General features: G+C 40.6%; 2 protein-coding genes across 2 annotated transcripts; both read left to right on the forward strand.

Moving 5' to 3' along the window:
- Positions 1 to 6,561: 6,561 nt before the first annotated feature.
- On the forward strand, positions 6,562 to 7,351 carry LOC133882086 (uncharacterized). The gene is made up of 2 exons (XM_062321186.1): positions 6,562 to 6,758; positions 6,823 to 7,351. The coding sequence occupies exons 1-2, from the start codon at positions 6,562 to 6,564 to the stop codon at positions 7,349 to 7,351; spliced, it is 726 nt and encodes a 241-aa protein (XP_062177170.1).
- Positions 7,352 to 18,520: 11,169 nt separating this feature from the next.
- LOC133882088 (uncharacterized) lies at positions 18,521 to 21,141 on the forward strand. Its single transcript, XM_062321191.1, has 3 exons — positions 18,521 to 18,855; positions 19,213 to 20,314; positions 20,563 to 21,141. The coding sequence occupies exons 1-3, from the start codon at positions 18,521 to 18,523 to the stop codon at positions 21,139 to 21,141; spliced, it is 2,016 nt and encodes a 671-aa protein (XP_062177175.1).
- Positions 21,142 to 24,386: the final 3,245 nt, after the last annotated feature.

Genomic DNA, 24,386 nt, shown 5'->3' on the forward strand with positions numbered 1-24,386 from the left:
GAAATGATATCAAATTATACGCCGTTTAAGATACGGGTGTTGAATTAGCAAACGACTCAAACTGGGGTATCTAAGTTTCCAAGCGTCTCACTTAAGGGTACTCTATTAGGATTTGCTGTTAAATCCTGTAAAAATTCTCAAAATATCCAATGTTTATTTTTTTTTAAAAAAATTATAAAAAATTTCAAAGATTCAGGCATGGATATTTTTGTAAATTTCGTTAAATTCTTACTAACACCTAGATCCTAGCATTTTTTTTCTAAAAAAATTAGGATATTTTTGGTACTCCGTTAGGATTTAACAATAAATCCTAACAGAGTATCCTTAAATGAGGCATTTAGAAACTATGATACTCCAATTTGAGACGTTTATTAGTTCAGTATTTTTATCTCAAAACGGCGTATAATTCGATACATTTTTGTAAAGTTATCACAATATATATTTTTTCAAAATTATTTTACGAAAACAAATGGGCCTAAATTAGTATGAAAAAACGAAAAAAAAGAAAAAGAAAAAAAGAACAACTTAATAAGACAAAATAGCATAATTTGTGTCTAAGCGAATCATCTTTTGAATTGTTCGAAATAAAAACAAATTGAAAACTTAATCGAAGTGGATTAATCTTCTCTACTTTGGTGCACGGAAGCTTGAAATCTTTTGGATGGAAGGGACAAGACATATTGATATCTACGTCCCATCCCACACTTGTGTTGACTGTCCATTGACCTGTTGACCAGTCTTCCCCCATCTTTGACTCTCTCTCCTATAATATATATATATATATTTTTTTTAAAAAAAAGCAAAAATCTAAAAGAAAAACAAAAGGTTTTGGGTCCACTTGCCACCTGCAAGACACGTGTCTTTGATGGGTAACAATTCTGACGAGGCAATAGAATTATTAACATGCTAAACACGTCAGTCTTCAGAATGAGCGTGTTCAAAACAAAAAAGTCTTCAGAATGAGCAAATTAACGCTCTACTTTTTCTAAAAAAAAAAAAAAAGATAATTGCACCGTTGATCCCTGTGATATATCATAATTATTTTTCACTTCCTATGATTTAAAAAGTTCATGGAAGGTCCTTCTGATATGCAATAATTACAAATCGATCCCTGGCGTCAAATTCTGTTAAAATTTTTAACAGATTCCGTCAAATGCCACGTGTCGTCATCTTATTGGTAACACGTGGCGCTGACATGTATAATCTTAATAAAATAATATAAATTTATTAAAAAATAAATAAAAAATACTTATTTATTTATTTATTATTATTTTTTAAAAAAAAAACAAAAAAAAAGAAGAAAAAAACAAAAATGGGGAAAGGGAGTGGCCCGATGGCCACCCCCGGCCATTGGGGGTGGCCGTGCGCCACCCCCAGAGGCCGCCTGGGGTGGCCGGGCGCCACCCCCAGAGGCCACCTGGGGTGGCGCGCGGCCACCCCCAAAGGGGTGGCTGGGCCACCCCTTCAACCTTTTTTTTTTTTGAATTTTTTTTATAAAAAAATAAGTATTTATATTTATTTTTTAATAAATTTATATTTTTTTTATTACGGTAGACACGTGTCGCCATCTTATTGGCGACACGTGGCGCTGACGTGGCATTTGACAGAATCTGTTAAAAATTTTAACAGAATTTGACGCCAGGGATCAATTTGTAATTATTGTATATCACGAGGACCTCCCATGAACTTTTTAAACCATAGGGAGTGAAAAATAATTATGGTATACCACAGGGACCAACGGTGCAATTATCCCTAAAAAAAATTAAAAAAAAAAAAAAAAGCCAAAAATACTTTTTATACTTCAATCTAACACTTGCCTCAATGTTTTATTTTTTATTTTAATGGAAACAGAGCTCTTTGTATTCATTATAGTAAAAGCTCGAAGGCCTGTTATAGTGAGTAGAAATACAAACATTCTATACACTGACTTAGGTGTTGTCTGCAACTACACAAATATTACAAAAACTGACATTTGAGCCACTCTCTCACATTAACACTCCACTACTAAAAAGAGAGGGTTGATTCCAACTAACAAGCCATAAAAACAAACCCATAATATCTACAAAAATCACAAGCAAACTTTGAAAAAGCCTAAGAAATACAACAGAATAGAAGAAATAACACGGCAGAAAAAACCAACATAAATTCGGCCAAAACAAGGAGTTTTTCTCCACCCACGCACAGGCTTCGGAGATCTCCCCGCCACAGACAACCACCATGGACCACCGAACACCAGCCACCAAGACCTAGAAGATGGGGCGTGACCCTCACGCGCCGACCAGGGAGACAAAACTCCTTGACGGGTACTGGTCACACGCCGTGAACGTGAGATCCAATGAGACCGTGGAGAGTAGCAGTTGGACCGAAAAATGACGGCAAAGACGACGACGAGGCGCGTGTCGAGAGAGGACCGTCGGAAAATCCCAGATTTGGCTTCAACAATGCAAAAGAACGAAGAGAAGAACGGCCAGAGATCGCCGGAGACAACCGAAAAAAGACTCCCCGAGGACTTCTCATGATGCCTTCCTGCCAGAAGAAAAACAAGAAAAGAAATAAACATAAACAAACTTCATCGGATCAAGGCCGGGAGGACCAAAAACTTCAATGAATCTGACCATGGAGAAACAAAAGAACCAAACTAGCCCAAAAGGGCTAGGTTGGAAACCAAAAAACCCGGAGGAGGGAGGCGTGAAGCCTCCCTCCCCACAAACAACAATCTCTTTTTGAAACTTCTCTCTCTAGAAAAAACTCAGAGCCTCTCTCTCTAAAAAGTAGAAGTAAAATGCCTGCCTCAATGTTTTATACTCCATTTGTTTCAGCTTAAAATAAGTTCTAATAAATGTTTTTTGACATTTTTTGGTATTTGGTGAGGACGAAAATAATAGTCAACGGAAATTATTTTCAATTTGACCGTAAAAGCCTCTTTAATTTTTTGAAAAACTAATGCTCCGTTTGTTTTGACATAAAATGTTTTCCGTCATAAAATATTTTCAACAAATTCATTTTTCAAAAAAATTGGTTTCCTGAAAATATTTTATGGCGTTTGGCTCGTATGAAAAAATTACAAACGGTGTAAAATAGAATCCTGCAACTGTCGCTGGATTTTGGCAAACCAGATTCCGATGAAACTGTCTGAGATCTGACCAGTACGACTGGAATCCGGCCAGTTTCGTCGAAATCCGACAGATATTTCCAGATTTTGGTCAAATTGTACAACCGGATTCCGACCGTACTGGTCAGTTTCCGGCCAGTTTGGCCTAAATTTGGTCCTCCGGATTCTAGAAGAAATTTTTAGATTCCAACCAATCTGGCCAGAATCCGAACAAAACGGCGTAAATTCGGCTGTACTAGTCGAATTCCGGCCATACTGCTAAGATTCTGACCAGTTTGGCCGGAATCTAGTACATTGCCGGATTTCGACGGCGGTGTCGGATTCCAGCAATCGGATACTAAAATTCGAAGATCTTCGACGGTAGAGTCGGATTACCAACAAACTCTAGTGCCCGGCGGTAGCAGATTCCCACAAACGTGCGTGCAAGAATGAAGAGTTTAAATTCAAAAAATTTCAAAAATTAAAGAGGCTTTTACGGTCAAACTAAAAATGATTTCCGTTGACCATTATTTTCGCCACTACCAAACATCGAAAAATGGCGAAAACATTTTACGCCGAAACAAACAAAGCATAAATCGTTTTCTAGATTTAAACTTTTCATTATTGCATGCAAGTTTGTGAGAATCCGCCACCGTCGGGCATTGAAGTTTGTTGGTAGCCCGGCTCTACTGCCGAAGATCTCCGAATTTTAGTATCCGATTGGCGGAATCCGGCAACACTAACCAGATTCCGGCCAAACTGGCCGGAATCTGACCAGTATGGCCATAATCTCGAAATTTCTGCTGGAATCTAGCCGAGCAGGCTCTGCCGTACTGGTCAAATTCCATCTAGTTTGACCTGAATCTTGTTGCCAAAATTAGGCGATGGTGGCCGGACGTAGCCGGATTCCGTTTTACGCCATTGGTATTTTTTCATATGAGCCAAACACCGAAAAATATTTTCAAGAAAATCATTTTTCTGAAAAATGATTTCATTGAAAATATTTTATAACAGGAAGCATTTTACGTCGAAACAAACAGAGCATTAATCTGGTTAATGTACCATATCGATCTATCAAATGGGTTGCAATGTCCCCTTTTTATCTCCTAAAATATAAAATACTCCTATAAATTATGCAAAAGACAAAAATACCTCTAAAAATCCAAAAAAGGGAATATATATGGGGAAAGTACACTTTACCCCCTGAAGTTGTATCTGTGTGCCACCGTGGACCTTCCGTCTACATGCACGTCATTTTAGACAGAAATCGTGTCACGTGCAGTGCACGGTCAAGTTTAACATGGTTTACATTCCCAAATTATCCTCGACATCATCTAACCCACATATCAATGTCTTGTGTCCCTCCAAAACCTCACTTTCAAACTTTGTTCCCCACTTGACTTCACTCTGCACTCAAAATGAAGAAGGCGACGAAGAAGGCAACATCGATTTCCCAATTTTGGTCCCCACTTGACACCGATATTCTCTCAACCAAACCGAAAAAGTAGGTGAATGTCTTTTTCATTCCTTTTTTGTGCTTTCTATATAGTTTAGGGTTTGTCAGTATTTGGGTTTTGAATAGTAGGTGTGTGCACAGTTACTGTCGAGTTTTTGGGGGTTTCGGTTGTATGGGATTTATTTACTAATTTCTAGGGTTTTGGGGTTGTTGGGGATTTAGGATAAAAGCATTACAACTGTCGGGAATTTGGGGGTTTCGGTTGACACTGATTTGAGTTGAGGGTTTGTTTATTTTGTTTGCATATTTTAATTGTGATTGGTGATTTGTTTCCTAATTTCTAGGGTTTTGGGGTTGTTGGGGATTTGGGATAAAAGCATTACAACTGTGGAGAATTTGGGGTTTCGGTTGACACTGATTTCAGTTGAGGGTTTGTTTATTTGTTTGCTTATTTTAATTGTGCTTTAATGACATAGCTCAAATAGAAAATACAATGGACTTTATGTATGCTTCGCAGACACTTAAAATACCCAAAGCACAGAAAGTGTATCATGAACACATTAGAATGAGAAAAATAATTTTACATTTCAACCACATTATATAACATACCCAAAGCCACGGAAGAAGAAACAGAATTAGATTCTTTTAAAATTTATCCCAAGAGCTGGTGGTAAAAAATGCTTAGGGTACATAACCACATGGTTGTTTCTAATAGATTTGAGTCAAAGTAAAATCAATTCAAAGGCCATCTAAAGATGCCAGCCATGTTAAGGATACAAGCCTACCCAAACCTTCCATAGAATAGAATTACTTTTGTATAGGATGCCATATATACACAGCAGACATACCTATATGCACGAAGATACATAGGCAACTCAGTCACTTTCCCCCACTTCAATAAAAATTTTATCAAATAAGTCCTTCACCTTTTCACAAATAATTAAATCACAGCACACACAAGTCAAAAAAAAAAAAAAAAAAGGATGCATAATTTATAAAACATTCTAGTAGGTTAAAGTCAGTCCAATCATAAACTAACCAAGGAAGAAATAACTCAAAACATTCTAAACATTCTAAAACTAACCAATGATGTAGTCCAAGCATCCAAAGTATATGCTTTGAAGATAAAAACCCCTCACACTAAGGCACCCTCAATCTTTTACCATTTCTAGTTGGTTGCATAATATAGTGGTCCCATGTTCTCTCTTGGTGCATAACATATTAATTCCCTAAGGGAATATTGAGGGCAGCAGGTTCATAGCTTATTTTTCGCTGGATGAATTATCTTGTAAATGTAATGTAATGTAAAATTAAAATTGTATGCTAGGGGTCCCCTAGTCCAATTGATAATGTGATATTTTTGCATGTGTAGGATGAAATTGGTGTTTGAGATAAATTATGAGGGTAGGTTCGACAGAGCATATGGAGTCATCTATTCGGGGGGTGAAATGGTTATTCATCCTGAAAGTGTTGATCCGGATAGTTTTACTTTTTTTATGCTTGAGTCTATTGTGGAACAATATGGGTACAATTCGGGTGACTTAGTTTATTTTAGAGACCCCAATAAAGATCTAGTTGTGGGTTTGCATCTAGTGTCCTCGAATTATGATGTGCATTATATGTCATTGGTACATGTGGAGAACAATGTTGTTGAACTGTATATTATTTCTTTCCAAGATGATGGGGATGGGGATGGGGAAGGGGAAGGTGGGGAAGATGATGGAGAGGAAGATGTTCAAGGTAGGGTTGCTCTTAATGATCCATGGTGGGATGATAAAATTAGCGATGATGAAGATGTTTTTGAAGTTAATTATGATGTGAATAGGGCTGGCCCCTCAACTTATGAGTGTGTGGAGGGTGATAGGGAGAATGGAGATGAGAATGGGAATGGGAATTAGGATGGGGATGGGGATGGGGATGGGTTTGAGGGTGCTGGAGTTTAGGGTAGGAGTGGGTCGTCTACATCTCAGGGTAGAAGTGAGCCATCTACATCTGGGTAGACAATGATTTTGAAATGGGTAGAAGTGACATCTTGTTGTCACCACTTATTAGTGATAATGATTCTGGTGAGATCTCATCTAATCTTGGTTCGGAATTCCATGCGATGGACCTTGTCAATCCAAGCCTAAAGCTGAAGATGAAATTTTCTAGTTTACAGCTGTTCAGAGAAGCTGTTAAGCAGTACAATGTACAAAGAGGCAAAGACATTCAGTTTGTAAAAAAATGAAAGAGCCAGATGTGTTGCAATTTGTAGAGATCCCTCTTGTGACTACAGAGTCTATGGTAGACATATGAGTGATGAGCAGTCTTTTGAAGTAAGGTCCTTAAGACTTAAACACTCTTGTAATCGTGTATACAAGAGCTCAATTGTGAATTCTAGGTGGATATCAGATAAGTTGTTTGACAAGTTTAAGATTCAACCAGACATGCCACTTAAGGTGATACAAGATGAAGTGAAGAGAAGATGGAACATAGAAGTGACCAGGAGCCAAATGTATAAGGGTCGAAGAAGGGCAGGAAATCAGATTTTTGGTAATCTGGGTGAACAGTACAGCAGGTTGTGGGATTACTGTGAAACTTTGAGGCAAACAAACAAGGGCAGCTGTGTTATGATGAAGGTTGAGAGACCTACCCCTAACTCAGAACCTTTGTTCCAAAGACTTTATATGTCCCTTGCAGCCATGAAGCAAGGGTTCCTGGAGGGTTGTAGGCCTGTTATTGGCCTGGATGGGTGCTTTCTGAAGGGTCCATACAAGGGAACACTACTAGCTGCAGTTGGCAGAGATGTCAACAACAACATGTAACTTATTGCAATTGCCGTTGTGAAAGCTGAGATAAAAGAAAGCTGGACTTGGTTCTTGGAGTGCCTAGTTTCAGACCTTGGGTCCCATGCGAGGCATGTTAGGCCTACTTTCATTTCTGATCGGCAGAAGGTTAGCTTTATTACTTACATAACTTTTTTTTTTTTTTTTTTAGAATTATAAATAATTTTACATTTCATTTTACATTTTATTACTTACATAATTTCACATTGGAATGATGTAGGATCTTATTCCAAGCTTTGATGCTGTTATACCTACGGTAGACCACCGAATATGTGTAAGGCATCTATATGCCAATTTTCGGGATAAAGGGTTTAGGGGGTGGCACTGAAGGAATTATTGTGGGCTGCAACATCGTCTTACACTGATATTGAGTTCAGACATCACATGGAAGAGATTAAGAAGTTGAATCCTGTGGCCTTCGAGTATCTAGAGAAGATTGACCCCAGTGGATGGTCAAGATCATGGTTCAGTGACTATCCAAAGTGCGACCTTCTTGTCAACAACATCTCTAAGTGTTTCAACTCATATATCCTCAAGGCTCGTGACAAGCCGATTTTGACAATGTTGGAGATGATTAGGAAGCAACTTCAAAAAAGGTACCAAGTAAAAAGAGATGGCATTAAAACTTTGAAGGGCAAGTTGTGTCCTAGAATTGTTGACAAGCTTGAGGCGATTGGGGAAGAGGCAACAAACTGTCTTTCCCGTTATGCTGGTGATGACCTCTTTGAAGTAGAGCAGGGACGTAGAACGTATGTTGTAGATTTGAGGAAGAGGACTTGTGGGTGCAGGAAGTGGGAGATGACTAGGATCCCATGTGCTCATGCACATTTTGTAATTACCTTCCATGGACACAAACTAGAGGATTATGTGGATCACTACTATAGCATTGAGATTTACAAGAAGGTGTATGCTCCCATTATATATCCAGTTCCTAGTAAGGAACAGTGGATTCGAACCCACCACAGTGTTTTGGAACCGCCTAGATTACGAGTGACCCCAAGCAGACCTCGAAAGGCTAGGACAAGAGCTCCTGATGAGTCAAGAAATCCCAAGAATCTTCATAGGATGAGGAAGTTTGGATTGAGGGGTACATGTGGTTATTGCAAAATGTTGGGGCACAATAGCAGGACTTGTCCAAGGAAGAAGCAGTTGGCATCAAATTATAGGCAGCAAACGACAGAGGTTGAGTTGCCTACTCCACCCCCAGCTAGTGTGAGTTTACTACCTAATCGTTTTACTGTCGTTGTCGATGCTTACATGGTTTGGGTTGCTTACCTTTGGCATTTTTTTCTTCTTCATCATGGTGGGGTTCAGACACAAAGTGAAGGATGCAGCAGTAGTATCAGGGGGGGCACAAATCCAGCGAAGAACATAAGAAGGGGAGGTGCACAGCCACATAACAAAAGAGTAAGCATACAGTCACACTTTTGAGTAATATATTGCATGCTTACATGATATTGATTAATCCTATTTGTTTGTGTTTATTAGACAGTGCAAGGAAAATTGTAAGTACAGGTGTTTCAACACCTGGTTGTAGTAGGAATACACAGCAACCCACTGCACCACCTTCTACATCTATGCAAAGAGATGTGGTATTTATTTGCTACTTTACTTTGTCTCAGTGTTCTTATAAATTAACATGTAGCTGTACATTTGAGTATTTAACATTCTAACTGGCACTAAACCTATGGCAGGGAAATGCAATGGAATTGACACAGCAACCCACTGAACCACCTTCTACATCTATGCAAAGAGATGTGGTATTTACTGAAAGAACTTTACTTTATTTTTGTTTTTTTATAACTTCACATGTAATAGTCTTTTGAGTATTTATCATTCCAACTGACACTAAACCGATGGCAGGAAAATATTACAGAATTAACACTACCAAGCTGGAATAGGCAACCTCCTGTACCTGCACTTAGACCACCTCCACCACCCAGGAGGATGTCAGGCAGACTGAAAGTTCCAATATATCCCAAACCACCAGTTTGGATTGACCTTATTGAAAGAACAATAGATGGATGAGGAGGGAAAGTGTATGGTGAAAACCCAGCAACCCCAGCTGTGAAATCGTTAACGGTTGCCAAGGAGAAAGAGAATGGTAAAAGAATGATGCATTCAATTGAGAAAGGGATACAGATCATGGACTCAAAGATGAAGAAGAAAATGCTAGAGTGAAAGCATTGATTAGCTCTATTTATTTATCTTATTTTGGTGTAATGTTTTATTTCAAACAATGAAATGTGCAATGTAATTATGTGTTTGGAGGTAGGATTGCATGGTAAAAACTGCAGGGTTTTTTGGACAATGTAATTATGTGTTTGGAGGTAGGGTTGCATGGTAAAAACTATAGGGTTTTTTGGACAATGTAATTATGTGTTTGGAGGTAAGGTTGTTGTTACGTACCAGATGAGATAAAGGATGAAAATAACAGAGTTCACAAGTAGTCATGTGTCTTTGTTATTTGGTTATTATGTATCTTTATTATTTAGTTATTATTTATCTAGTAGAGTCTATCTTTAAGTAAGGGGTAAAGGGATAATGTGTTATCCCTAAGTAGTTGAGTATTATCTTTATTAATAGTTGTTAGTGATAGGATAGTCATAGGATATATCTCTATCCATATGGGAGTAGTTTATGCCTATCGCATTTCTTTGTAATTCTATATAAACCTATTGAGTTGATAAATAAAGGTAAGCAAAGATTATTAATATTCAGCTCTTGAGTTGATTTGCGAGGTATTAGGGTTCCTCGAACTACCCTCATCTATCTGTTATGTGTTTGAGTAATTAGGCATGTAACAGTTGCATGGTAAAGACTGTAGAGTTTTTTGGACAATGAAATGTGCAATGTAATTCGAACTACTCTTATCTATCTATTATGTGTTTGAGTAATTAGGCACGTAACAGTTGCATGGTAAAAACTGTAGGGTTTTTTGGACAAAGTTATTTGGACAATGAAATGTGCAATGTAATTATCTATTTCCATTAAGAATTTAGGTGCAAATTTACCAAACTATAACTCATATCTCATATTAGGTTGGATTACCCTTCAAGCTATCCAAAATTTTAAGCTGAAAATAACCAAAAGATCAACAATTCTAGGACACATACAAAAAATAGCCAACTACCAAATCACATACATCCCTTTGTGTTTAGGTTACAAACTTGTGTCCTAAAGATCAACCCTATACGCATACAAAAAAGGGCCTACATTACAACATAACATGGCCTACATTACATAAAAAATGTCAACATTACAAAACAAAAGGCCATTGTCTTTAAGGTAACAACATACGACCACGTCCAACTTCAAACGCACCTTTTGAAGTTGATCCTGTCATAAAAAGGCATGTTACGATCAATATCCATGTACATAGAATTATTGTCCTATAATTATTCTTCATTGTTTGATAATTGATCTGCCCAATCTCGATTTCTTTACGAAGGGCGGTATTTTCAATCTCCATCTTCGCCACCGCCTTTGCAACTTCAGTTTCAACCATTATACGACATTGTTCAGCTGCTTCACTCTCCATCTTCTCCTTCAACTTTGCAACTTCAATTTCAACCATTGTTCGACAACGGTCGGCTTCTTGAATCAAACTTACATGCCATTCCCGCAAATGGCCTACCACTCTCTTTCCATATTGACACATTTTAGAATCAATTCATTCCCAAAAACCACATGCCCGATTTATCTACAAAACCACACAAAAAAAAAATGTAAATAAAATAAGAACAACATTCCCTCAACCCTAAAAACAAACCACCACACCAAATGTACTTATAAATTAGAATAAAACTGCACTTAAAATGTTAGGACCATTTTAATAAACTACATTTTAAACAACTACAACTACTAAGAAACTACATTTTCAATAATCTCTATTCTTATGCATTAACGATCACAATTTCATGCAAAAAATAATACCTACATTAACAAAACACTGAGGAACAGTGCATTAACAACTCAGTATTTTTCAAGAATCTCCATCAAGCCTCCCATAATTCGGCATATTGATTGAGGCATTTCATCATATACCTTGTGTGCGTATTTGAATTTTTGTTTCCTTTAGACAAAAACTCATTAAAGAATTGCTTTACATTGTTCCAAAATCAAGCAAACCCATAAATGCGAATTAATTTTCCAAATCCAAAAGTCATGAACACTGCCCACTTTAACAATGGGCACAACCTAAAGCCTAATTTTCAAAATAATGAAAATCTGCAACATCCCCATCATATAAATTTACAGTTAATGAGCGTTTTAGACTTATACCTTGTAATTCTCGCATTTTCGAAACCTTCTACCGAAATTTTTTTCAGTGTATGAGGTTAACACACAAGTCGGACGCTCGCAATAACAGAGTGGCTTCACTGCAAATGTTGCCCAACTCGTTGAGGAATCCGACTTTGAGGTAGCAGTCCCCGATGGTCCAGATGGTTGCATTATCGACAATAGCAAGACTTCAAAACCTAATTTATCCAGCTCCTACGGTCTATTTCGGTGTGGAAGAAGACAAGAAATAAGCCCCATAATGGTCGACAATATAAGTGGAGTGGGTTAGATGATGTCGAGGGTAATTTGGGGATGTAAACCGTGTTAAACGTGACCGTGCGCTGCACGTGACACGATTTCCGTCTAAATTGATGGGCATGTGGACGGAAGGTCCACGGTGGCACACAGATACAACTTCAGGGGGGGTCATCTACCAAAAAGTAAACATTGGGCGTCAAATTGACAATGGATGGATACATCAGGGGGTAAAATGTACTTTCCCCTATATATATATATATAAACAATAAGAATAACCCACAACCGCATCATGGGTCATCTTGTGACCACATCCAATGTGCGTGAGTGTTTTTGAAAAAAAAAAAAAAACTAACTAATTCTTTTTAGCGATCTTTTTGTCTTTTTACGGGCGAAAATGTAACATTGCAACTTTAATAGTAGATGGTATGGTGCATCAAATCAATTGAAATACTTTAGATACATTGCAAATATGGTGGTAGATTGAGGGGGTAAGTCGACTTTTGAAGGATTTATTTATTTATTTATTTTTTAAAATGTTTTGATTTAACATAAGAGTAAAAACAGTTTTGAGTATTTTGTAGTTTCAGTTATTTATTAACGTTGGTGTCATGAAAAACGAAAACAAAAACCAACAAAGCCATAATCCAAGGTGATTGTAAATTTGATTCCATATTAGTTTTTGAGTAATGATGCCTCTATGTAGCATTTATATACTCCCCCTAATGTGTTAATGTGACAATGCAACGTATTACTATCACGTCAATAATATTTTTTTGAAACAAATCCCCTCTTGGTTGGGGATTAAGATCCTCTCCAATTTAAATGAAATTGAGATGAACAATTTCATGATTTGGATTATATTCTACATATCTAATGGTGTATATGTTTTCATATGGTGAATATGTTGACATGTCATCAAAAATTAAGAAATGCTATTTTAGCATTCTCCCAACATTCTCTTAGCATTCTCGGCCGATGCAGCATGCTCAATTTACCTTTTAATTTTATTTTTTTTAAATTAAAATTGATTTAAAGGTGAATATAGCATGCCATGTCACCTGGGAATGCTAAACAACATATCTCTTTCAAATTTTCAAATGACGTGCTATCACATACATTGTGAGATGCAAGGATCTTATTCTCTTGGTCGGCATTATCTGAACCACCATGCATGGTAGATTAGAGAGATTTAACAGATTGGAGAGACCAGATCTCGGTCTTTAGAGGTGGTTATGACCATCCCTAAAGGTTCAATAGGGGTTACTGGCCACCCCCTTACCTCCAATGTGGTGGTTGGCCACCCCATGGAAATTGCTGGACAATTTTGTTGTTGAGGTTGATGTAGCAGTATCACATTAGCGCGTAAGCTAATCGTATGTAAATGTACGTACTTTTAATATTTTCCTTTAAAAAAAAAATAATTATGAGGATGAGCAAGATTTCGTTCTAATTAACCTTCGTCCAAACATTGATCATCCTTTCGTCTTACACACATAAGAAAATTATGGAAAGTCACGTGTGGACATTGACATAACCCCAATGCTATAATATATGATCAGATTTGATTGTAATCTATTATGTTTTGAGTAATCATATTTGATTGAATTCAAATCTAATTTGATACCATACTTATATTATTATCTTCACATACCCCAATTATCCTATAAATAAGAGCATTTTGGATTGAAAATATTATAAGATAAAAGTAAGATGTATCTTTTAGAGTGGTGTACATATCGAACCACCCGTAAATCATTTGTGCTATTTTCTTTATCATTGTGATTTCCTTCGTGGTATTAGAGTCATCGGCTAATGCTAGTGTTCGATCCTAAATGGCCCTGTGGACCTCAACATTTGTTCTCTCTCTCTCTCTCTCTCTCTCTCTCTCTCTCTCTCTCTCTCTCTCTCTCTCTCTCTCGTGATTGTAACCCTGTACCCGAACATGCGATAGTATTGCCTGAACGTTCGATGTCTGGCAGTACTAAAAAATTACACCTCAGCCCTATCTTGTGCAATTTTAAACCTATATATACGTCTCACCCTCGCTAGTCCTGTACAAACGGGTGGTTATAACCACTCCGCAACTGCTAACCGCTTATAATCGTTAACCGCTAATTGCATAACTGCTTTCAAAAGCGGTTATAAATCACCGTTGTTTTAGGGGTAGGTGAAGGCGGTTAATAACTGCTAACCGCATACCCTTAATAATTGTATTTGGTTATTTGGATTCGTAGTGTTTGGGATTTGTATTTAGATCTGCTAATTTTGTACCAAAATATCCAAAAATTATTATTATTATTATTATTTTTTAAAATTAAAATCTATCCAAAAACCGGCCCAAGGCCCAAATTAGAAAGCGGTTTTCAAACCGTCGGTTATAAACATAATAACTGCTAAATGACTAGGCGGAGGTGGTTGCGGTTGCAATCGTTAAAATTCAATAACCACCTTAAGCGGTTGTGGTTAGCAGTTTTAGCCAATAACCGCTAACCGTTACTGCTAGTACACCCCTAACCCTCACCTTTTCACCCTATTTCTGTCCCATTAATTTGTTGGGATAACTTCACAAAATGGTATCGAAGTATACGCATTTTAGACAGAAGCCTACCAAACTAGCAAATGTCTTAAACTGGGGTAGCCAAGTATCAAAACCTTTTATTTAAGGGTATTTAGTCAGGATTTGCTGTTAAATCTTGACGAAGCCCGACTCACGTGTGACCCACGTGTTTTTCTTAAACCTCTCTACCGGTTATGCCCCTCAGTGTCCCCCCCTCTCTCTCTGCTTGCCGACCAATCAACTACAGTTATGGTTGGAAACACAATTATGATATAAGCTTGTAAAGCAAACCATGGTGTTTCCTCTATTACTGGCCTGAGCCTCCATTCAGGAACCAAGGAAGCAATTTCTTCAACCATTTCAAGTCACGTCCTAGTCGGTAATATCCAGTTTTGCAATTATTTTAGCTGCTACGCTTAATGTTGTATCCATCTCTATGTCAAATGGAAAATAAATATCCAGCTTCGAATCCCTGACTTGCCGGAGATTTCGATCCAAATCTAAAGCTTTGAGCCTTATCAGTCAAAACCATAGGTTTTTATTCCTTTGTTTTCTAATTTCTCTTCCGAGTAATCGAATTTGAAATGCTTGAGAATGGTTTTTACCCAAATGAATATTGCTTCGTGGCTGTGATTCGAGCATGTTTGAATGCAGACAATACATACAATATCTTGATCGGGAAGATGATTTTTGGGTTTGTCATAGAGAATGGATATTTTGAGTCTGATTTGTGTGTTGGGTGTACATTGATTGATATTCTTGTAAAGGGTAGTGGTGATGTGGATTTAGCGTATAAGGTGTTTGAGAAAATGTCTGAGAAAAATGCGATTACTTGGACTTTGATGATAACTAGGTTTATGCAATTAGGGTACGCGTGAGAGGCCATAGATTTGTTCTTTGATATGGTTTTGGGTGGAAATGTTATGGATTGGTTTACACTAAATGGAGTTTTATCGGCTTGCTGCTTAAATTGTTTAAAATCTTTTTCCTTTTCTTCCTCCGTTTCTTCTTCAAATTGCTTAAATATATGAAAATTTTCAAACACACTGGAAAAAACAAAATATATCCAACTAAAAAAGCCTTTCATTTCAGAGAAAAATCAATCGGATCAAAACTATAAATTTCCACGCATTTTCACGAATTCCAGCTAATTAAAAAACTCAAAATCGTTCTTCAATGGTGGATTCCGACAACGAATGAGATGTCACCACTCATAGAGCACCGGTTCTTGCAAATCGCGAACGAGAGTCGGATCATGAAGAAGGCTCTGCTGGTGAAAACGAAGATCTCCAAGGACGCCAAGGATACCGTGCAAGAGTGCGTGTCGGAGTTCATCTACTTCGCCACCGGCGAGGCCTGTGACAAGTGCCTAAGGCTTTGAGGACTACATGCAACCTCTCAAGGTGTACCTCCAGAAGTTTCGGGAGTCCGAGAGAGAGAAGACCATGGTGGCACACTATAAGGACGGTCTCGAGGGCGTGTCGTGGTTGATTGGCCGGCACGCAGAGAGAGAGAGAGAGGGGCATCAGGAGTATAAAGGGTTAAAAAAAAAAACGTGAGTCGAGCTCCGTTAGGATTTAACAGCGAATGCTAATAGAATACCATTAAATGAGAGGTTTTGATACTTGGCTACCTCAGTTTGACACCTTTGCTAGTTTGGTAGACTTCCGTTTAAAGCGTGTATACTTCGATACATTTTTGTGAAGTTATCCATAACTAGTTTATTCCTAAAGTAAGAGAGAGACAATGATTTGGATAGAGAAGTAGCTCTCTTGGTTCCTTGTTCTTAAATGAGGTAACTTTTATAGCCTAACTTGTGTTTTATTACTGTTATTAGGTTCCTATTTTATTGCTTATATACTGTTTAGTTCATTTTCGTAGCATAACTCTTATTTTTGAATCCCTATCTAGGTTTTAGATGTACCATGTTATGAATTGGAGTGTTATTGTAGTTTAGGACTGTGTTAGAGATCATATAAGGACCCTGGGTCGCTTCATAATGAGGTCTATAAGGAACTTTTGGTTCAGAATGAGTTTTTGTCCAGAATCTGAACGTTTGACTCATTTTTGGCCAAACGTCCGTTGGCCATGCAGTAAGCTTATTTTGAATAGTTTAGGACTTAGGGCCTTTTTAGGTCTAGGTTAGAAAATATTGTCAGGTCTTTTCACAGATTTTGAGGTTGTGGAGCCTCAAGATGACTTATGAAGGAACCATACGACTTAAGTGAGTAAAACTCGCACATATGCTTGTTATTTACACTTCTACATAGCATAATTATTTTATATGTTAAACGTGCATATTTACAATTCGCATGAAATACTTTCTAAAACAGTGTGAACTCTATTTTTGGGAAAATAATTTATAGATAACAAGATATTGAAAATAACGAGATTGTAAACACATGCATGTAAAAGTTGTGATTCTTGTGAATTAAATTGCATCGTTTGACATGATACAACAGTAGGTGCGGGATAACGGTTATGGGCTTACTATTATAAACATTAACCTATGGTCAAAGAAAATTACTTTTATTGTTTGGCTTTGGATCCAATAACCTCTTTGTGACAATCGCACCATGTACGGATGAGTCACCATTACTGTTTTACTAGTAGCATGGGCTACCCGAGGTCGGACTCAATTGGGCTGCTAGTATATGATGGTATGTGACAATATATGGGGCACCTATATTGTACTATAGGTCGCTCGGGACAGTGGCAATCATACCAACAAGGAGTTAATATCTTGGGTAGACCATATTGTTTAACATATGACATGTTTACTTAATATATCTTGTACAGTATCTATAACGCATTACCTTTGTTGGTACAGTTTCCGGTGTGGTGACGTGTCGCCTAAAGATTCGCCGTTGATTTCTACCGAATACCTCAACCCTGCAAAAAGGAACAAACAACTCGTCGGGGGTGCCGACCACGCCCACTCCGATGCCTAAGTCAGTCTAAAAAGTTTTCTGCAGAGTATTCTGAATATTAATCTTAAGAGCTTCGAGGGTTTTTTTTTATACCTGGTGTGACGGTCTTTATTTATAGGCCGGACCTTCTTCACACCTAGTTGGATTAGGAGTTTGAGTCCTAGCCTGGTTGAACTTTAACTACATCTTCAGGGAATTCGAGTAGGAGTGTGAAGTCCATAGTTGGTCGCGTTTGTACTTCTTTGAACTTGATTCCATGTCAATAACCATTTTATCCCATAAATTATGGATCTGTAGTTTATCCCTGATCTTCTGGGATTCTATCTTTATCTCACTCTAAGACGGACGTGGCGCATGGCACCTTTTAGAAGTCTGTAGCATATTTCAGTTAACCTCCGAGGCGATGATATCCGAGACGTGTTCGCTCCGACCTAGAGATCTCGGGATATATCGAGACGTTATTACTCCGAGACACAAATATCCGAGATATGCTCGCCCTATTCAGACCTGGATATCTCGGGACGTTCCATATACCGTAACCTGGAGTGTTAAGACCGAGATGTCGTTTTGCCTCCGAGATCTATTTATACCTAGGCAATCTTTTCTTCGCTGGCCGAAATAAATGTCCGAGACATAGATCTGAGATGCTTCTGAGTCCACGTGTCTCTAGGGTTAATTTTATCCCTAACAGTTACCCCCCTAATTCTCTGATTTCAAGGATAAGAGAAATAAGGGAATTATTCTTCGTCTGCCACTCTGTACTCGCTACTGTGAAGGGCGCGTCTTTTCAACAGTTCAAATATTTAAATCTTACCGCCTCTTTTTCCAATGACGACGTCAGCTCTGTACCGCCGCCCTTTCTGTCATCATGAAATGGTATTGTCGAGACAGTGCATTTAATCCTGGAGTACGGAAGGCGCGCCTTTTCACCTTCAGAAATTTTGAATCGACAGCGCCTTTTGGCATTCCAGACACGTAGGGGTGGAGGTATTTAAAGCTAGAATATTTTACTGTTCATTCTTCATCACTTATCTACTTTCTCTCGATCCTCATTGTCGTCTTCCTCCTCAATTTTTTCTTTTCCCTGCATTTTCTGTTTCCACTCTTCTTCTTTCTTCCATGGCTCCCAAGAAAACTGTCCCAAATGCTCCTGCCACATCTCGGGCTCGGACAAAGAGATCCGACGGCTCTGTGGATCTTTCTCCTTTAGGGAGCAGAGTCAACTCCATTATTTTTGCGAAGCATGAGAGTGTCCTTCGCTCGAACTACGAAATTTCTCCAACAGTAAAGCTGTTTTATCAAGCGCCTGGAACCAGGGTCATCGACGGTGGCGACGTTACTCTGTACGAGAGGATGTTTCTTGCTGGTCTCCGATTGCCGTTTCTGGAGATTGCTCGAGACTTTGTTCTTTTTCTGATGATCGCGCCCAGTCAGATAATGCCCAACGCTTGGCGGTACCTGTTTGCTTCTTATATCCTGTGGAGGCTTGTGTTGAAGAAGGAGATGAATATCCTGCAATTCTTCAACATCTATAGGCCGAGGCAGACTGCAGAGGGGATGATTGAACTCTGCGTTCGTCACCCGCCTGTCTTCATCAAGCTCAAGAGTGGGCTAACGAACAACAAGTTCTGGGAGATGCAATTCTTCAGAGTTTCCGGGGAGTGGGAATGCCCCGAAGGTACTCTTCTTCCTGAAGACCGTATGATGCCTCGGACTTGGCAATTGCTGCGATCTGACCGAAGCGACCCCCCTTCTCTCACTGTATCCGAACTGGAGGATGTTAAGGAGATAAGTGGGTGGTCCGCTGCCAGGGTCAAGGCCGAAAAGTTTGAAGAGGTTGATTTTGATAATCTCGTCACCGAGGAGAATCTGAGGCAATTTCTCGGATACAACATTCCGAGAGACAAACAACTAATCACCAAGAGGGGGTCTGTCAAGAAGAGGAATGACGCCCCTCCATCCCCGAGGCCTGCTACTAAGAAGAGGTCGACTAAAAATTCTGAAGAAGTTCTCGGGGATGTTCCTGCACAAAAGAAACAGAAGATTCCTTTGGCTGCTTCGGGTGCAAGGAGGACTCCTCCTTCGGCTCCATCACCTAGGGTGAACGTTGAAGAGGGGTCTGCCAGCTTTCGGGGTTTCATTCCCGAGGTTAGCCCTGCCCCTTCCTTTGTTTTACGGGATGAGTCTAGCTCCGAGGCCTCGTTCCATGGTGAACAATGTGCGGAGCCTGAGAGGTCTGGGGAAGGAGAAGGAAATGTACCTGAGGCCCAAGACATCCCGGTAGCGCGTAGGGTGAAACATCCGGCCAGGAAGCGGAAGTTCACAGCCCAGGACCGAATGGCTCAAAGACTCGCGGACGCCGAGCGGATGTGGGGTAAAGTGGTTATAACACCTTCGGACGCCGAGGAAGTGTGCCAAGAGCCCCTCGCTTCAAGTGGCGAATCTCTTGAAGAGATGGATGAGGAAGTTGCCACCCCCCGAGCTGAGGCTCTGGTTGAGGAGTCTGAAGTAGAAGGTACTCCCCGAACTCCTTCTTCTGAACGTCCAGAAACACCAACGCTTCCTGAAGAAAATCGTGAAATGGGGCATACCACCCCCCAAGTTCAATGTTCTGCGCCTGTTCAAACCGAGACTTCTACTGGAGTACCTGAGGCTGAAGATGTCGCAGAGCCTCGCGCCTTTCAGGAAGCGGTTGATCAGGAGGTACCGGGCTCTGCCTCTGAAGTTCGAGATGCTGGTCAACCCGAAATAACTCCCCGTGTCGAAGTGCTTGAGGAGCCTCGGATCGACTCCGAGAATGTTATCCCTGAAGCAGGTGTGCTTCCCGAAACTTCCACTCGTGCCGAAGTCAGCCCTTCTGGATTAAGGCCTGACGGGTCTGAAGCGGCCCCAAGTGTAGGGGCTGAACCTCATGTGGGTCCCAGCTCTTCCCCTAGGGTCTCGGTCGGTTTCAAAGTTTTGGGCAGGGGTCTTCTGGGTCATCCGATGGAGGCCATAAAGAACTTAATTCCCGAGGGATATCTGGGGAATGCAGGGACGTCTTCTCCCGAGAAGATCGCTCAAGGCATTCTTATTTCTCATTATCAAGTAAGTTTCTGGGGCTAGGTCTTTTCATTCTGCATGCACCTTGATTCTGTCTTTGCTTACTTTTTCCTTGACAGCTTCTAGTGAAGATGACTGCCCTCTGGCAGAAGTACGAGAATCGTCCTGCGCCTCCGCCTACTCCTTCTCCCGAAGTGCAGGCCCGTATCTCTGGTTTAGAGAATGAAGTTGCGACGCTGAAGTCTCTTCTTCAGTCCAAGGACGAGGAACTCGCCTCCCGGGACTCGATCATATCCGAGATGCGTTCTGCTAACGCTCGTTTGAGGAACGAAGTACTGGAGGCCAACGATCGGTACACTCGCTCTGTTGCGAGTCTTTCTTCCGAGCTGGATCGCGCAGACCAATTGTCCATTCGCTTGTCGGCCGTGCAGAACGAATGCTCTGAGGCATGCAAAAATGCTTTGAATGCCGAAGCCGAAAAGGACAAGCTTAAAGATGAAGTTGAAAGACTTGCAGCCGAGAGAGATAAAGCTGTCAAGGCGCAGGATCATTCGGAGAGTCTCTTGATTCGGCTCAGGACCAGATATGACGCAGATCGGGCAAAGCTCAAGCGTTATCTGAAGCAGTTGAGCTATGCACCACATCTCCGGGATCATAGCTGGTCTCGAGGTTGTCATTGGGGTTTCGAAAATTTTTGAACTTTGGTGACAAATCCACAATATAAATTTGATCCCAAAACGGTTGATCCGATGCTGGTGGGTTTTCCCGAAGAAGCCATCCAGGAAATGGAGGAGTTCGGGAAGGACTTCATGCCCGATGTTCCGAATTGGGGTCTTGACGCGCCAGATCCCCGAGAAGACCCTCTGGACGATCCTGCCAGCTAGAAGCTGTTCCTTGTCTTGAATTTTTATCTTCTTTTTTCTTTACCTGTACATTTTTACCTGTACAAGACTTCGAATAGAATATCTTTTGAATGAAATTTCTTCCTTTTAATTCTTTCTTTTCTGATTCGAAGAAGCCTTTTTACTTAGGTATTTTTCTTTTATGAAGTCTTTTCGTATCCTCTGAGGACTTTTCCTGCTCTCGGTGTTGAATGACCGAGAGACTTTTCCTGCTCTCGGTGTTGAATGACCGAGAGACTTTTCCTGCTCTCGGTGTTGAATGACCGAGAGACTTTTCCTGCTCTCGGTGTTAACAAACCGAGAGACTTTTCCTGCTCTCGGTGTTGAATGACCGAGAGACTTTTCCTGCTCTCGGTGTTGAATGACCGAGAGACTTTTCCTGCTCTCGGTGTTAACAAACCGAGAGACTTTTCCTGCTCTCGGTGTTGAATGACCGAGAGACTTTTCCTGCTCTCGGTGTTAACAAACCGAGAGACTTTTCCTGCTCTCGGTGTTAACAAACCGAGAGACTTTTCCTGCTCTCGGTGTTGAATGACCGAGAGACTTTTCCTGCTCTCGGTGTTAACAAACCGAGAGACTTTTCCTAAGTGTGAATCGGATTGATTCTTGGATTTCTGCCATTGTCAATATATACTGGAAGTAGACATTCTTTATTGAATATGAAATTGTTTGTAAAAAACTTGAAAAGAAAACAATAAATTACATAAAATATTTTTTCAGGTGCTCGGCATTCCATGATCTCGGAAGCATCTTCCCTGTTTCTATCATCAAGCGATAAGCTCCCTTCTGATGGCATCCTATTACCTTGTAGGGACCTTCCCATACGGGTCCCATTTTGCCTTCCATAGGATCCTTCGTCATTAAGCTCACCTTCCTGAGTACCCAATCTCCGACCTGGAACTTTCTAGGCACCACCTGTTTGTTAAAATACCGAGCCGTTCGGTTCTGGTACGCCGCCCATGTGACATGAGCGTCGTCTCTTCTTTCCTGCAAGAGATCCAGGTGTACCTTAACATTTTCGTCGTTGAGTCCTGGGTTGTAGTGAGCCACACGGAAGCTTGGAGATCCTACTTCCACAGGTATCACCGCCTCGGTTCCATATGTAAGTGAGAATGGTGTCTCACCGGTTGGAGTTCTTCTGGTGGTTCGGTACGACCACAGCACCTCTGGAACGTATTCAACCCATGCTCCTTTCTTCTTATCAAGCTTTTTCTTCAGAATCTTTACCAAGGTCTTATTTGTCGCCTCTACCTGACCGTTCGCCTTTGGATATTGTACCGAAGCATAATGGTTTCGGATATGGAGCTCCGAACACCACTTCCGAAATGGTTCACAGTCAAACTGCTTCCCATTATCTGTGATGAAAGCATGAGGAATCCCGAACCGGCACACCACCGACTTCCAGAGGAAGGTTATGGCATTCGCTGTAGTTATAGCTGCTAACGCTTCTGCTTCCGCCCATTTAGTAAAGTAGTCTACAGCTACAATCAAGAACTTTCGTCCACCTTTTCCTACCGGCATTGGACCAACTATATCCACCCCCCATTTCGCAAATGGCCACGGAGAAGTGAGGGGGGTGAACTTCTCGGGACTTGCTTTCATGATTCTTGCGAATCTCTGACATTTGTCGCAGGTTTTGACAAGAATAGCTGAGTCTTTCTTGATTGTGGGCCAATAGTAACCCGCTCGGATGGTTTTTTGTGCCAGCATCCTTCCTCCTGAGTGGTCTCCGCACACACCTTCATGAATTTCCCTGAGGACATAATTCGACTCGGCTTTGGAAAGGCATTTGAGAAGGGGTTCGAAATATCCTCTTTTGTACAGTGTCTCCCCGAGAAGGCAAAACCGTGCTGCTTGTATCTTTACCCTCCGAGATGTAACCTTATCTTCGGGCAACAACCCCTGTCTAAGGAACCGGATAATGTCCTTCGCCCACTCTGGCTCCTCCGGTGCTGAGTCTACTTCCATAACCTTGGTCCTCGGGGCTATCGAAGGCTCGGTCAGAACAATAATTTGCCTCCCTGATGCTTCCATCTCTTCCTCTGTTCCCGATGCGACCTTTGAGAATTCATCGGCTCGAACGTTTTCCTCCCGAGGTATTTTTGTGATGACGAATCTTTCGAAATAGGACTGGAATCGCCGTACTTCTTCCAAATACTTCGCCATTCTATCTTCTTGTGCTTCGAATTGCCCTTGGACTTGGCCTACGACCACCTGGGAGTCACTCCGGATTTCGACATTGGTTGCCCCCATCTCTCGGGATAATGCCAAACCTGCTATCACCGCTTCGTAGTCATCCTCATTGTTCGTCGTAACGAAGTCCAGTTTCACAGCAAAACCGAACTCTTGCCCTTCGGGATTCCTGAGGAGAACCCCAACTCCGCTTCTGCTCTGTGTAGAAGAGCCATCTACGAACACAACCCAGGTTGACTCCTTGGGAAGTTCTTCTGCTTCAGGAATGTTGCAGAATTCTGCCAAGAAATCTGCTAGAACCTGTCCTTTGATAGCCGTCCGAGGATGAAACTCGATATCAAATTGTCCGAGTTCCACCGCCCAATTGACTAATCTTCCCGAGAGGTCTGGTTTTTGCAACACCTTCTTCATCGGATACTCGGTTAAAACTCTGATAGCGTGAGCCTGAAAGTATGGCCTCAATCTTCTGGCTGAAATGATCAAGGCGAACGCCAACTTCTCGATCCGAGGATACCTCCCCTCCGCACCATGTAGTGCTTTACTTGTAAAGTAAACCGGTCTCTGAACCCCTGAATCTTCTCGGACCAGCGTCGAGCTTACTGCTGAGGGAGAGACTGCCAAATAGAGATAAAGAATCTCCCCTTCGGTTGGGCGGCTCAATAGTGGTGGGCTGGCCAGATATTCCTTCAACTTCTGAAAAGCTTCCTCACACTCCTCACACCATATAAATGCTTTTCGTAAAATTTTAAAAAAGGGAAGACACTTATCTGACGACCGTGATATGAAACGGTTCAAGGCCGCAATCCTTCCTGTCAGCCGTTGGAGTTGCTTTGTCGTTCTCGGGGCTT

This window comes from Alnus glutinosa, chromosome 11, assembly GCF_958979055.1.
Source record: "Alnus glutinosa chromosome 11, dhAlnGlut1.1, whole genome shotgun sequence".
NCBI classification, from domain to species: Eukaryota; Viridiplantae; Streptophyta; class Magnoliopsida; order Fagales; family Betulaceae; genus Alnus; species Alnus glutinosa.